The sequence below is a fragment of the Ceratosolen solmsi genome, unplaced genomic scaffold, assembly GCF_000503995.2.
Source record: "Ceratosolen solmsi marchali unplaced genomic scaffold, CerSol_1.0 scaffold6, whole genome shotgun sequence".
Lineage (NCBI taxonomy): Eukaryota > Metazoa > Arthropoda > Insecta > Hymenoptera > Agaonidae > Ceratosolen > Ceratosolen solmsi.
Window position 1 is genome coordinate 4,087,081 of NW_011948414.1, and position 16,524 is coordinate 4,103,604.

At 29.5% G+C, this 16,524-nt stretch overlaps 1 protein-coding gene across 4 annotated transcripts in view; it reads left to right on the forward strand.

Annotated features, from left to right (window-relative positions):
* Positions 1-16,524, forward strand: part of cnc (NFE2 like bZIP transcription factor cap-n-collar) — a 180,216-nt gene that overhangs the window by 23,616 nt on the left and 140,076 nt on the right. The window contains exon 1 of one of the 4 annotated variants that reach the window (XM_011506687.1): positions 15,915-16,002. The exons of the other annotated variants lie outside the window; for them this stretch is intronic. Coding sequence (XP_011504989.1) covers positions 15,946-16,002 — 57 coding nt within the window. The 5' untranslated portion in view covers positions 15,915-15,945. Of the gene's footprint in view, positions 1-15,914; positions 16,003-16,524 lie in introns of those variants that run through there. 4 annotated transcript variants of the gene reach the window in all.

Sequence of the window (16,524 nt, forward strand, 5' to 3'; positions counted from 1 at the left end):
TATAAGTGTGCGTCGCAATGTGCCCCGATAATAGGACAAAACTGTACTACAAAGCAAAAAAAAAAAAAAAAAAAAACATTAGTTATTTGAATAAAGCTTGAGTGTATCTCAGCATAAGGAATTAATCTCATCTACGTTCGTCTTGTATGCCTGGTTGCGCGGTGAAAAGCGACGACAAAGACGAAATGAAAACACGCCGGCGCGAAATCGGATACGCAAAACGTGCAAGCGAAAATGGCGCGAAGTGAATGTTGGATGGAGAAGGGGTGGGAGCAAAAGCACGCGGCTTTTATTTCGTCGCAAGCAAGCAGCACTTCACGTTTCTTTAATATTCTCACGATGTTGCTGCTCCGCAATGTTGAGAATCGGCACTTAACCTTTAATAAGAGTCAAAATTAAAAAACGATGATGTATTCATGCTTATGGATTAACCAAATCACGATAAATCACTTTCCGTTAACATCAGTTAATAACTATAGCGATAATTATAATCGATAATAAACAGTTATACGACATTTATCGACTCTCTAGATAGGCTCACATTTGATAAACAATCAAAAGCAAAAAGTGAGAGACATGTATTATCCTAAATTTTATCGCTTTCGATACTCGTTGCATCAGATAATTTCTAAATGAATGTCCGTTTGAAATACGAAAGACTATTTCCAATCCAACAAACAGCACTTTATTACACCGTTAGAAGAATTTCTTCTGAATCCAATTTATTCCAACGTTATTTTTACTAGGGTATATGAAAAAAAATAACCAACGCGATTCGTGGATTTATAAATAAGCCTTTCTCCTTACTTTTTCATTTGTCGTGATGGCGCTTTTAATTAATTTGTACACTTTCGGTAGTAATGTAACTAACTATCTTATCTATTTTTATTGGTGAGTTAAAAATATAAAATAGAGAATAATCTTATAGAAGCTTTATAAAGTAGTCAGTTCAAGTAAAAATATTAATAAATTTTATCTTCCACTAGTTAAAGCCGATTTGAATTAATCGGATATCATTAAAAAAAATCTTGCTTTTCGATAGAAAACTAAAAATACACTTTCTCCGATTTAAACTACGTGGTAGTCCATTAGGTTAGATATTTACTTAATTCAAAGTTGATATTTAACAGGAATGAGAGCCTATTTTCAGGCATATGATATTTATATTAAATAAATATCAATATATATATATATATATATATATATATATATAGAATTTTGTAAAAAGAAAAACTAAATATAATGATATTTTTCATTTTTTATATTACCTGGGCTTAAACAAAGGAATTATGAACAATCAGAAAAACAATGAAAACTGGCGACTTATCACTCAATTGCATTAATTGATAAACTACTCGAATCAAATGTCAATTTATTAAAATTTGATAAAAGCATAAAAGTATGTGTTCGTTAAGTTATTGGATTTAGAAGCTTGAAAGATAAGAAAAATTTCACTTGCGCAACATATATTTCTAATGCACACAGTCGAGGGGATGATAGCATCGGTGCATCTTCTGTACATTTAATTTTTTCTGTTTTTTTTTTTTTTTTTTTTTAGTGTGCTCCGACGGCCTCGATTCGTCGAGTTCATCAAATTATGCAGGCAGCTTATATTTTTCGCTTGAGAGGCAATGAAATCCGAAAGCGCACACGACGAAAATATTGAAACGCCTCCTCGATTCTTCGATGGTCCCGCGCCATTGATTGTATGAAAGGTATAGAGTAGGGCTTCGTGATGTGATTTTAAATCTTTCCGAGAGCTTTTAGCGAATAGTGAAGGAAATAACGTATAATATCGGTGTCGGTTCATTCAATCCATAAGGCAAACGCGGCTTATCGTTTATATTAAAAAAAAAAAAAAAAAACAATTCCTACTTACATACCAAATCTCGCAAGATATCTACATAATATATATGTATTCAGAAATTAATGACTCGTAATGAATTCAGTACACACCACTAATACGTTGAAATTAGATTTGTCCATTGTAAGGTCGATTAATATTAATATTAAAATTACAAGACACGGTGTAATGAATATGTAGCGTATTGCAAACCGTATTTATTATAATTTTGAATAGTAATCTTTACATTTCGGTGCTCTCTAAATGATTATTATTTAAAAAATGGTATTGAGGTCGTGTAGTTGTAGAAAAAAAAAAAAAGAAAAGAAAATAAAACATAAACATATGAAATTAGATTTATGAATTTGCTTAGGGTTCTCTTTACCACTTTTTATCAAGTATATTAACACAATATTTTTTGCATTCGATAGAAGCAACCATAATTCTTTATTTAAAATGATACGAGATAGATAATTCCATCTAAAGTCGTCTTAAACTTCTTAAATTTGCGTTGCCAGACACGTTATAATTATTCATACGTCTTACTTCTCATTAGCACACATTACTTTTTAAGCGTGAAAATATTTTAAAATGTAGACACTTTTTTCGAAATTCTTTTTTAGTGTATATTAAATCGAAAATTGTATTAATTTATTAATTATTATTAATAGGCCTATTTATTAATTAAAAATGCACGCGCTCTTTTTTGCAATTAAAAACAGTCTCCAAGTTAAAATCAGAAAATGAAGAATGGCTGATTGTGCCAAATGCAAAACATTCATAATCTCGTGTAACGACCTCGCCGATGAACGACAAAGACAGGGGAATAAGCAAATATAACTAAAATTAAAGCATTAAAGCGCGAAGGAATTAATGCACGGAGAAATCTGAAGAAAAAAAAAATTAAAAATCCGGCGGCCACTCTTCCTCCACACCTGACATTTCGATTGCGAGAGTCAAGCGATAATCCCGGCGTTGTTGCCAAATTTACGGCCGTAGACACGAGCGCCTGAGCGGTGACCACCTGAAGGACGAGGCAAATAAGAGAGACGCATGAAAAGAGAGTGAGAAAACGACGGAATACGACTAGGAGGGGGAAGAGTCATCGTTGGTCACGTATGACTAATGCAAGTATATCGTTACTAACTTTGCACCTAATGCGCTTTTATTGCACAAAGTTTTCCATGCAAACCATTCGCTTTTACATGGACGTATAAGTAAGATAGACTTATTCATTTAATTTCACACACTTACGTCCCCCTCCCCCGGAAAGAAATGATTGCTTCTGATCAGTGTAACGAATAAGTATTTGTTTTTGCAAAAGTATAAATCATATTCAAATGTTTGTATATGATTGTATGTAATAGAGAGCGTTTGCTCAATGCAAACTGAAATCGACGTAGAAAATATGAATGAAATATATTAAAAATACCATTATGAAAACAATATCCGGGAACTATATAAAGTTAATCAAGCTTTTAAAAAGAAAATTAAAAAATAAAGAAATTTTTATCGACAAATTAATATATACATCATATGTACGTGTGTGTGTGTGTGTGTGTGTGTGTGTGTGTGTGTGTGTGTGTGTGTGTGTGTGTGTGTGTGAGTAAATAATAAAAAATATTATTTTAAACGTATTTAAACATTATGGTATTCGAGCTCTTTCAAGGGAAATTTTCATTGTTTAACTTTATTTACAAGTGATCAAATGTCTATATATATATTTATATTAACTTTTAACAAAATAAATTTCATTATCCAAATATACGATTGTCTTGTAAACGATTTTTTAAATATTTATTCAAATACAAATGATAAGCTTTCAACAAATTTCATATTTTTTCATGTCAATATTTGGACATAATTCGTGATTAATTAGAAATTTTCAATTAACCTATAATCATCTCTGTTTTTCTTTGCGTAATAGTATTCTAAAATTACATTAGAGCATCGTATGAGAAGGATTAAATTGTAATGTAAATTAAAAAATTGATAAAAGATGTAGTAAATTTGACACATGCTATTTTAAAGAAATGCTTATAAAATTTTTATGTCCAATATTTTCATTTTAAACAACACTATTATTATTTCAAAATTTTGTAAAGACAATTTACGATAAAAATCTCGGTGCACACACATATCATTTTCTGCTGGTACTTTTCTTATTCGTCTTTCGAAATAATAGAGAAGACAAATACGACATTTTTGGACATTATTAAACTAGCCACCAATGTATTTCCATTACATTTGGTCAGTAGTTGTACAAACTACTTTGATAATTAAATACAATTAGCGATGCATTGCTCATACACAATTACGATAGCGGTCAAATTATTATTTAAAATGAAAATTAAAATATTAGTGTTGAAACTCTTATTTGTTAAATATGCTCGAAAATCGTAAAGGTCCGGTTAATTCAAATTTACATACTGTAATTACAATTAAAAATACATGCGGTGATAATATTTGAACGACAATCTCAAGCATTTATTAAACTAAAAAGTATTTGTAATTCTTTCATTATCGAATCCTTTTCTCCTTCCGTCATCCAATTCATTGAAAGTTTCAGTAAATTTAACGCAAAAATACTTACTCCAATCTCTCAGGCGGAAATACCACACTTCGCAAAAACAATAAACTAGCACTATCAAATACAACAAAATGTCAATTTAATCAAAACACTTGAAAAACGATCCCCAGTGTGCCGAGTAAGTATCATCACTCAACCACACTTCAACAATCTCGAATCATGTCGGTATCATATTGCTGCCGAACAAAATTATCTCTTCCCTTCCTACTTTCACCCAACAAAATTATCTGATAGTTGATTTTGTTTTTAATAAATTACTATATTGTATATCCTACAATTATCAACACCTTTAGACTTTGAAATAATCGAGTCGATTGGTGTATTAATAGGATTAAATTCAATACTTAATATCAAAATTATAAGCATAAGACTTGTAATTTATAAGCTACATACACGAATAAAGCGATTCTGCACATTTTTATACGCAATATATGAGAAAAAATTCTATTTCATAGATATATATATAATAATAATTTAATATAGATTGAATATAGAAAATACATTAGTCAAATATTAAATTCACTATCTACTTGCAGTTTGTATTTTTATAAAAGGAGCTTCAAAATATTCATAAACAACAAATTAAAATTCCCTGAATAAGATTTAAAGTGATTACATTGAAATTCAAATATCAAATAATTCCAAGATGCTCGTGATATCGACAATGATATCTCCGTAGATTACTAAAAAAATGTATACAAAAACCAATTGTTAATTTCCCAGATATTTTATTGACAAGAAAATATTTATTTTTTTTTTTTTAATTATTTTATTTACGTACAATAATTAATTGCTTGATTACTTTAACGATAATCTCATGATATATTATCTTAACGTAATGAAAATATTATAAAAGAATGAATAAATAAATTATGAATTAAATTATAAAATATATGATTTATGCTCTTGAAACGTTAAAATTTTATATTCGGAACATCCATTTACGATCTTATTACGGTAATATGAACTATTTTTTATTTGTACATTTGTAATTTCATAACAGTTATTTTTTTCATACAATGAAACTTGGGTATTTTCACATAATTTTAACAGATTTTTATATTAGATAAATCGTGATCATTATATATATATATATATATATATATATATATATATATATAAAAGAAACAATATCTTTACAGTTTTCATAAAGTATCAAATATACATTAACTTTGTTAATCATCCAATATTGTAAAATATTGATGAACTCTAATAAGAATTAAAATAGTTTTATATATGTGATTTTAAAATATATTGGCACTATGATTAATATTTATCGTCAAATATTTATTTGCGAATTTGAAATTCACAGATAGTCCATGATTTAGCCAGATATAGTATCTAGAAATTAATTATTATTTAATTATTAATAGATAGATTAAGCAGAAACAATAATTCAAGAATTTTTGTTACTTTTTACTTTAAGGAATAATAATGTTCGAATCAATAGATCTCTATTTTAAATAAAATAAACGTTAACGAATAGATTATTCATTAGTATGAATATTTAAACATCAAAATGCATATAAGACGTATTAAATATATTTAAATATTAATAATATTCTCGTAATTTAAATATATTTATCGACATAAAATATCAATTCCAGTTAGTATTATATTTCTGTAATAGGAATAATTACGATGGAATGTGTACAGACTTATCGAGCTAAATCGAGTAAACGTAGTTTATCATTGTGGTTCGTAAGTAATTAAAAAAAAAAAAAAAAAAAAAAAAAAAAAAAAAATTGTCATTCCCTTAAATGGCAGTTTCTTAACACTCCTTCAATAGGCATAATTTAAAACTCTCAATACAACATTTTTTACTATCGTACTTGGACCACTCCACGTTCACATTAAAATCAATTTCAACTACTACCACACATAATGGCTAAAATATTTTAAATATATCACCAAAATATTCGGGTAAATCTCGCATTAGTTTCAGTCTAATATGTAAAAATCCTATATTATAATAATGGCCAAGTTTTCAGCTCATTACAAAGTAAAATTAATCCGACTATTTGTTTCAAGCTCTGATTTATGATTAATTTATGAAACGAAACGGTTGTAACAGTATTTTCTCCCCACCAAGTCATTTAAGGCTGTACCAAACCACTGCACTCGTTGTTTCCTGCGGAGTATATATACGATATAAGAAGGATTAAGAATATACAAAATATAGCGCCTTTTATTATAGCTTTGTGCAATCATATTATTTACATAGTTTTTCAATGGCGCGGGAAGAATATGATCCATCAAATCGATGAATTATAGATGCCGGATTTTATAAATACAACAAAAGAAAGAAAAAAGTTACACTTATAAGAAATCGATTGACTACACAGTCCCTCCCTCCCTTTCCATATCTTATTCTGCTAGTTTTTCGTGCGCTAGTTTTTCGTGCGCATACAAATGGAAATTTGCATTATGCTCAAAGGTAACAGTAAGAGAAAAAAGTAGTATAAGTAGTATGGATAATAATTATACATTATTAAGCTTCGAATTTACACGGAGTAATATAGTTTTCTATCCAAGCGTATTTCTTATGCGAGAGGCAGCGAGGAATTTCATGAATATCCATGCAGTCGAGGTTTTTTAATCGGTTGAGAAACGTAAGGATAATGCATATCTAGCTGTTCTCAAGCTGTTAATTGGGTGTGTAATCAAAATTTCATAATTCACTTTATCATTATTATAATTGTCAAGAATTTAAGAATTAAAATTTTCATATCAATGTCTATATAGCTTCGTGACACGGCCTTGCCGATCAAGATTACAGGCACTCGAGATAAATCCACAGGCTGTTTATTTATCGTCATTCGGATGAACTCGATGTACGTGGACTTACGTCAAAGGTCTCGCTACCGGCACGCAATCGATAGCAATAATTCATGAAAGGCACAAAAAAGGCAAGAACTCGCGAATTGTAAAATTTGTGTCGCAAGTCACCGCGTGCGGCGCTACTTATACGTGCAATTCCTGCTTCCGCTATTACGAAAAAATATATGAAAAACATTCGATAGATGGCTAAAGTGGGATTGGCTGTATCATGAAACGTTTTATAATTCTTCAATACATGTTTCATCAATACTAACAATACGTGGTGCCTTTCATTTCTAAACGTATGATAATTTATCGGCTCTAATTTCATTAATATTCGAAAATATTGGTAAAAACAATGATAGAGAAATAGTTTATTCACAGGTAAATGTCAAAAACTATCAAAATGCGATAAAATCGACTATCAGTATCATCGATCACTTATCTTTTACATAAAATTGCTCTTTACCTTATAACGCGATTTATTATACTATTTTATATTATTTTTATAAATGAAACTGCAATTAGCACTTATCTTATAGTGCTTTAAAGAAAAAAAGAGAAAAAAAATGTCCTTCAATAATACTTATTAGTAGGAATTGAAAATCTATTTGTATTGCTAATAGGGAAATTCCTACAACGTTATTATTACATTAATAAAGATTATTTTTCAGCAAAATTATTTCAACATTTTCAAAGACTCTGTTTAAAAAAAAAAAAAAAAAAAAAAAAAAAAAAAAAAAAAGTAATTTATACGACGCGGCGAAAGTTGAGAAAAATGCACCGAAGATTTACGAAACCATAACCAGTGCATCTACGTACTTCGTGTACGTATGCGGAGTTTCGTTGGACACGTCTTCTGATAAAAATTGGCACATGTACATATGTAGACATACAATCGTATTCATTTTCTTTTCTAAAAACAACTTGCGCAACGAGTAGTTGTAGCCTCGCAACTATTAACGCGAGTTGCCCATTTTACTAATTTAGCAGCGCGCATTTGTTATTACAGTCTACAGATGAATTTGGGTCATATGAAATAAATGCGTAAATACCCAGTTTAACTTTTAAGCTTCGGAAGACATAAAAATCGTACAGAAAGCTAATCAAAAGCTGTTTCTCGATTACATGATATTTTCCTTGTATGTCGATAATCTACTTACAGCCACAGTCACAAGCCTTTATATACAGTTACGCTATCTTAGAGTTAATTGATTGAACTTTCGTTGGATGAGAAACGCGTTGACCAATTATGTAACAATTTACCATTACTGGACAATGACGTGTACGTATGAGGGAAAGACGCGTACCTCCTTGATAATTATCAATTTCTGAATATACCGAGCCAAGATGCGTAAAATATTTGTCAGTTCGTCATACGTTGCCGCGGTGTCAATAATTGTAACGTGCAATTGCATTGAACGATCGTCCACTATTTAAACGAACGCTCGATATATTGAAATTAACGATAATTAATATGTTTACGCGATCGTGTGATGGAATGCGAAATGTAGAAAGAAGGTATTAAGGTCGACTTATCCTTACTCCAGCAATTGGCATACGGAATTACGCAATTTCAGCGAAATTTTAGGGGTTGCCAACTCGAAAAAACGTGCGTGCCAAATAGCAGACGATGCATCCGATCTCGTTGCATCCGATGATTATTGCAAATTGACAGTTAAAGGTCCAAGCTGCCTTTCTACGAGCCTCGTAATTATTAATTAAGCCTTTGTCCGAGCATTGTGCGATCGTGCGAAGCTTCGAGATTTCTATGCACCAAGGAAATTCATGATACTATGTCGCGTGCCGCCAGATACGCCGACAAAGAGCGAATCTTTTATAATTCGCGACTCTTTTCGTGCTCTTACGTTGAGTTCCGGAATGCTCGCTCTAAATGCGTAACAATTCATGTACTTGCGTGATCAGAGTTTTCCATGGAAAGAAAAGTGAATTAGCTCACATAATACTATTAGCCTGCGAGATCGTTTCATAATTCACGATTGTCATCATGTTCATTTATTCGGCTATAATAACATTATGACACATATTAAGTTCATTCGTTTTGACATTTGTCAATGTTATGCACAATAGATTGTTTAGATTGTTAAATTTTTCTCAAATTAATTCAATTGTTGTCGAGTGAATCGAGAATTTCAAAGTATTTCAAGCAGAGCAACGAATCATCAGCCGGAGACATGATTACAAATGTTATGAGATCTTAATTACCATGAAATAAGTAAATGTTTAAGAAAAATAATCAATGATACAATAATCGGATTCAAAGTATTTTGTTGCTTTTTCCTCTCAGATTTCTTACTACTGCTACCCAAAAATATGATAAAAATCTTCGTGAAATATATAATTAATGAGTGAAAAGTAGATGAATGCAGAAACAAAGTATCACTTTAACTATTACGTACATCATCCAAAAATTACAATTCCTCATATATAAGATTATATTTTATAAACAATGTTATAGATTTCATAGCTATTTGACGATGCCGGAAAAAAGAGAGAAAATATGAAGAAAAAAAAACCATTCCTCGTATTTTTTAATAACTCTATTATAACTGTATTAATTCCTCGAGAATCGCATTTTCGAACTTCTTTGTCCGATTTCCTATCGACAATTACAATTGTCAGAATCAAACAACCACAATGGATGAAATTTTCTCAAACGATAAGTGTCGTAGATTTTATTCCATGACCCAATGTATTTATACATAAAGCTCTTCGATTTTTGTTGCCCTTCGTTATATTTGATGTTCAATGGTGATAAAATAATAGTTACATCCGACTCTTATAAAACAAACGTTCACGGGAGAAAATCTAATGGATTGTACATGGTGTCAATTCAAGTCATCATTCCCTAATAATTCCAAGTCAAATCTAATAATAAATATGAATTTTTAACAATTAGCCTCAACATTGTAATTTTATATTGAATTTTTAATTATCAATTTTTTTAAAAATTATTATTTACAATTCAGCAATGCATGAATAATTGTCACGATTCATCGTAAATGATCTTTTTCCTTTTTCTTTATTATCTCCGTTGCAATAAAGTTTACATCAGCTTTTCCGTTAACATTTTGATAATACGAATTACTTACGTTTCACTGTGCATATTTTGATCGAAATTTCAGCTGAGTATGAACTAGTTAAAAAAAATTTAATTCCATATTGTAGTGATTTATAATAATATTTATAAAAATAATGAACAATTGGATGTTTTGGTTTTTACTTCATGGAGATAAAAATCATTCTAATAATTTACAACTTATTTCAAATTCTATTTATCAAATGTTAAATTTAGAAAATCTTTAATTAAAAAACAATCGATTCATTACTTCTCGTCTTATTACAATATTAGGGTATTTGGTAAATAGAATTTTAATCGCCAAATATTTTGAATTATCCTATTCACTCTTATAATTAAAATATTTAAAAGATTATTACATCATTATTACATATTATCCAATTATTAAAAATTTTTATTAAAAAACAATCAAATATTTCGTTAAATAATTTTATATTCGTTACAATTATGCATATAACATTAAATCTCAATTCAAATATTCATTAATAATTCTATTATTAATTAAATTCATTTGATCACACTGTTCATAATAAATGCTCATTAACTTTGATTAAGATTTGTTTAAAAATAGATTATAAATTAAACATAAATATTTTATGTACATATTCATAATCAAAATTATGATTATTAATTCAAGAATAATTAAAAAACTAAAAAATATATCTTATCCTATAATCAGTAAAGCGGGACATTATAAAAAGTTTTATCTAACATATTAAAAATTATATATTCCTTAAAAAAAAACAAAAAACAAAAAACAAAAAACAAAAAATAAATAAATTGAAATATAAATATTTATAAATATTACGTAAACAAAATATATATTTTGTATGAATTACTTTCATTACAAATATCTGCGTTTCTTTTTCAAATCGACGTAATCCTATGTCATAGGAGATAAATATTAAATATTTTTCTAATAATATAAAAAGCTTATAATTAAAATTAAAAAAAATATAATAAGTATTTTTAAGATTATTCTTTTCGTTAAACTTCGAAAATCGGATAATACCCCCATTATAATTTATATAATGCTTTTTACCTTATTTATTTTTACTAATATATTCTCGAATGTTTTATTTCGAACTCGATACGTTTCAACCTACGAAGATTTTTAAAAGTTCAACGATATTCGTAGGATAGTTTTTTTTATTTCGTATTTTTGAATGCTTATAAATGTATATTTACGTCAACGTGTATAGCCGTAGGCGTTTAACCACCATTCTCAACAATTTTACCGATTGTTTTATGGAAGAAAATAAACAACATTTGAAATGAAAATGAAATAATTACGAATATTGACGATTGTTTTATTAAAATTATTTTCCGTCTATCATTATATTGAATGAATACGAATTTAGGTTTATAGAACCTTTATAAATTAATTGACCTTAATATTCATGCATTTTAAAATTCTTGCTTTTAAACGATACCATGTAATTAATTTGTTTTATTTTTATACAAATTATATACGTACACGTATTTTTGGTATACGACTGTTTGAATCGTATATTTATCTATTTATATGATAAAATTTAATTTAATAAAGTTATTTGTATTGAATTTATGCTTTAAATTTTTTCATACTCTTTAAATATTTTAATCAAACAGATATTTTACATACCTTATTAAAAAATAATAACATTGTACTGATAATGTGAAAACTTTTAATATCTTGTGTAAGATATACGGAAATATATATAGGGTAATGCATGTTATAATAACAAAATTAATGAATAAACATATTTTTTATGTACGCTAATTGTATGCTAATAAAGTTAATTGAATATTTTCGTTCCCAGTTATCTAGTGTAAAAAGATCGTTTAATATTTTTTAAAACAATGTATATTTGCTTAATTTTTACTTATACAATAAGTAATTATATAATATGTAGTTATTGTAAGATGATCGATGCTTACGCTTTATGTTTTAACAACTGCAATGCTTCTATTTTATTTTACATTATTAACTTATACTTTCTAAATCAACTTCGTTCTGATTCATTAGCACGCTAAGAAATTGTTTTCTCACTGTTATTATATGTTATTCTATCAATGTTATTTTATTTTATTTATTATATGTTATTTAATCACTGCATTGTAGATAATTTGGAACATTTGAATGAAAATTTCCTTTAACTTTGAGTTCATATAATTCGGAACTACTTGTGTCCACTCTTAATTTCTATATTAGCATATGTCGCAATATATTTCTACTTAATATTATATTTGCGAGTAAATCATTGTTGCTTGCAATATAGATAAATACAATGAATATTTAAAATTTCTAAACTTCTGAAATACTTCAGTTTATAAAAGAAAAAAGCGTTATAAAATTTGGATATGTCGAGGCTCTGAAAATTTAAATCACTATCGATGTCAATCATTACGTGTCCATACATTCGACCGATATAATTATTTTTGCAAGCGGGTAAAAAGTTGTCAGCCGGTATGTAAAAATAAGTCTTCCGTACTTTCTCGTAGTTTGATGCATTCGAGAACGGACGTATGAATAAATTTAATTTTTCTTTAAAATACAAATTTCAAAGCTTTAAAGTATCGAAATGTCCAGATAAAGAATAAGGCATTTTCGTTTTTTTTTTTTATTTTTATTTTTTATTATTTTTTTTTTTTTTTTACAAATTGATTTAAACAGCTTTTAAACCAAATGTCCTATTTTAAATTATAATTGCATATCATTTAATCGGAAAATACACTTTAAACCAGACACGAATTATTAGAACTGTTAAAAGAATATTAACGAGATGAATAGTGACTTATAACATATTAAATTTCGTAACTTCAGACTGTAGCATTTACTTGGAAGTGGTTAATATAGTTTCCAAACAATAAATCTTTTGTTAAGATACGTAATAGGCTTAATTATTCTTCGTATAACATCATTGAATTATTAATATGATATTTATACTTGCATAAAGCATATTTTTACTTACGGCCACAAAGGAATATAGTTCACATAATTAGCTTGTTTAGATATAAAAATATTTAACTAAGCGCATTATCTCGTTTAACAAATTAATCTTTATTATTTAAAGCGTGGACACATGCATATCGAGTGCGATACTAATAAAGGCCTTAAAATTTTCTTTAAATGGATAAATTCGAACGGATGATTGGACTTTGAACTTTTAAATTAATTGTTATTTTATATTTCGTGCTTTTTAGATGTAATTGATTATCTATAATCTCGTGCTCGTGTACATCCTCGACATTTTACAAATATTACTTTAAACAGATTACTACTAATCACGATACTCTTATGGCTTTGATAAGAAATATCTATTCCTTTATAGTAATATTATATAATATTTCAATACTAATTCAATTGCGCTACATATTTAGTTGTTGTTGTTGTTGTTATTTCGCCTTATTTTGATTATGTATCGCCTTCACGTATCGATAATCATCGATTAGCACCGACTACTTCACGCGCATAACTGTCATATAATCGTAAAATATATGTTTCTCAATAGCGAATCGATCGGTGCTCATAAAGAATTCTTCGTGGCTCGACGTCGCACGTATAATAATAGCGTTTAAAACTCAATTGAAGCGGGCAATTGAAATTTACGTAGCCATTGGTGATGAGTGGCGACTGACATTATGAGGAATAGGAATAAAGGCGCGAGGAATTCCTCTTATCTAATCGTACCGGGACTTATGCTTCCAGTCAGCATTTAATGCTGCATTCCATCCTTTTTCCTTTTGCATTTTCCTCTAAAAGCGTGAAAGTCTAGTTGATTGACGATCGAAACGAGTTTCTTTTTTAACGAGATACTCTGGCTATTTTCGATTAAATGTATTGCAATATTAATTTTATATCATAAATCACTCTCTCTCTCTCTCTCTCTCTCTCTCTCTCTCTCTCTCTCTCTCTCTCTCTCTCTCTCTCTCTTTCTCTAAATAGCGCTCATCTTCCTAAACAACAACATACATGATTTTGCTTTTAATTCATAGTAATTGATAAATAAATATTGCAAATATATCTTTTAAAACGAGTCTATGAGACAATCTATGGTAAATCTTACGCGTCTTCCAGAATAATCGAATCAAATTCCTATTAATAATAATCTAAATAATAGAATAATAAACTAATGTTTTACAAAATTAACAAATCTATCATCAAAAACTATAATTCTTTTTATTATATACTTCATTTAGTTTTTCATTTACTTAATGTATAATAAAAAAAAATCTATTTAACGTCTTATCACTATCTCTTGCACTGTAGATTAAAAAAATTATCAACATATTAATCTCTTACTTATTGAAATCTAAATTTGAAAGAAAGTAAGGGTTAACTCTCTCTCTCTCTCTCTCTCTCTCTCTCTCTCTCTATCAAAACATTGATTACAATACGAATAATCTCAATTGTTATTGATGAATCAGATTTTTTATATTTTTCTCGAATGTTTTGATGAGTAAATACGAGTCGTGTAAAATTTTGAAAATTTATTTCGAGTTTTTAAATACGTATGCAATCGATTTTTTACGAAAAACCAAGCATTACAATTAAAATGATAAAACGACATATCCATTTTTAGCGATATGTTATTATAATGCATTAAAATAAATATTGCCAATTAATTATAATATTCAATGCAATTTCGTTGGATCAACATTAAAATTATCTTAAATCTTATTTTCTATAATATGTAAATTCAATCGGCGATAATTAAATCATTTTTCATAATAATGTTATAAATCTACTTAAGCATAAACTACGAGGTGCTTCCAAGTAATTAACATTTATGGCATATTACACACATATTTGTATACGTACGTCCTAATTTAAAAAGCTGCAACCAAGTTGAACTCACTTACCTTCAGACTTCGAACTAATAGGCAGATGAGTGATTGCCGTCGTACATTATTTTATTGTAAAAATATTTACAATTGCTTCAGCCGTTCAATATGCAATATTGTCTTGTACTATTAAGTAACACGTGTATAATGTACGTGAGATTTCAACGTTAAGCTAGCCTCACTATACGAATCGCTTTGGCGAAAAATTATTTGCAATGTAAATTTAAGAAAAGAGTACATTTTAATGAAAGCGCTTCATTAAAATCCAGGACGATTATCTATTTGAGATTCTACGGCCCTCTCACCTCACTACCAGCTAATAAACCATGTAATTAATTTTTAATCGCGCCACGACGATTACGAATGATCGTCACGCACGGCCGGGGATGGGTAGAAGAAAGCCCGCGTTCGACGTTGCGCGACCTACCACAAACATCAGTTTCAAAATCGACGTTCGTGTCAGGGGAAATGGTCGATCGAAGGGTGCAACGCTAAGTCTGAGGCAGAAAGCCATTTGACCCTCGGAGACTCGCATCCATAAATTTCCATCAATTAGCATAGCGACAGCGCGACGCATGCAAAGTGCGAACCGCGCTGACCCCACGACACTTTTTACGCTTTTTTTCTCCTTGTTCTCGTCATCGTCCTCCCTATTTTCCTCCAAGTGCTCGGACGGGCAGCCGCGGCCTCCTCGGCCTCAGTCGACCGGACATGTCGAGATAGCGCGCCGCGAATTCCTGGCCACGGCTCCACGCAGCCGAGGAGATGGCAAGGAAGAAGAGGAAGCACCCGAGGATGATCTCGGTCTTCGTGCCGGACGATGTGCGTGCCCTTAAGCTCCTACGTGGGGCCTGCACTTGGTTTTTACGTGCTTGCGCTTATTGTATTACCGAGCTTTAGTGAACTTTTGCGCGGGAATGCTTGGGCCGGTCTATCGTGCTTCTCTAGCTTACTTAAACTTACTCTAACTTCGTAAAAATAGATTTATAGAGGAAGTTATGAACATAACTCGTGTCATCTCATCTTTCATTCGACTCTTTTTATTTGTCATGCCTAAACGCGCTCTTGATAATCGTCTCTGTAAGCTATTATACCTATGAGTAATTTGATAAGCAATAGGCGCACAAAGGTGTGTATTCCAAATCCAAATCGACCAAGTCCAATCGCATTTAGGAAAAGTAATTTTAACATTTAACACGACCTAAAAAATAATAACCTTAAAATAATCTTTAACAATAATTTAGTTGAAAGTAGTACGATAAAATGTCTGCCATTTGCTATATTATTAACTTGACGCGACATTAAGCATTGTATGTAGCCCATAAAATTATAAATATTTGACTC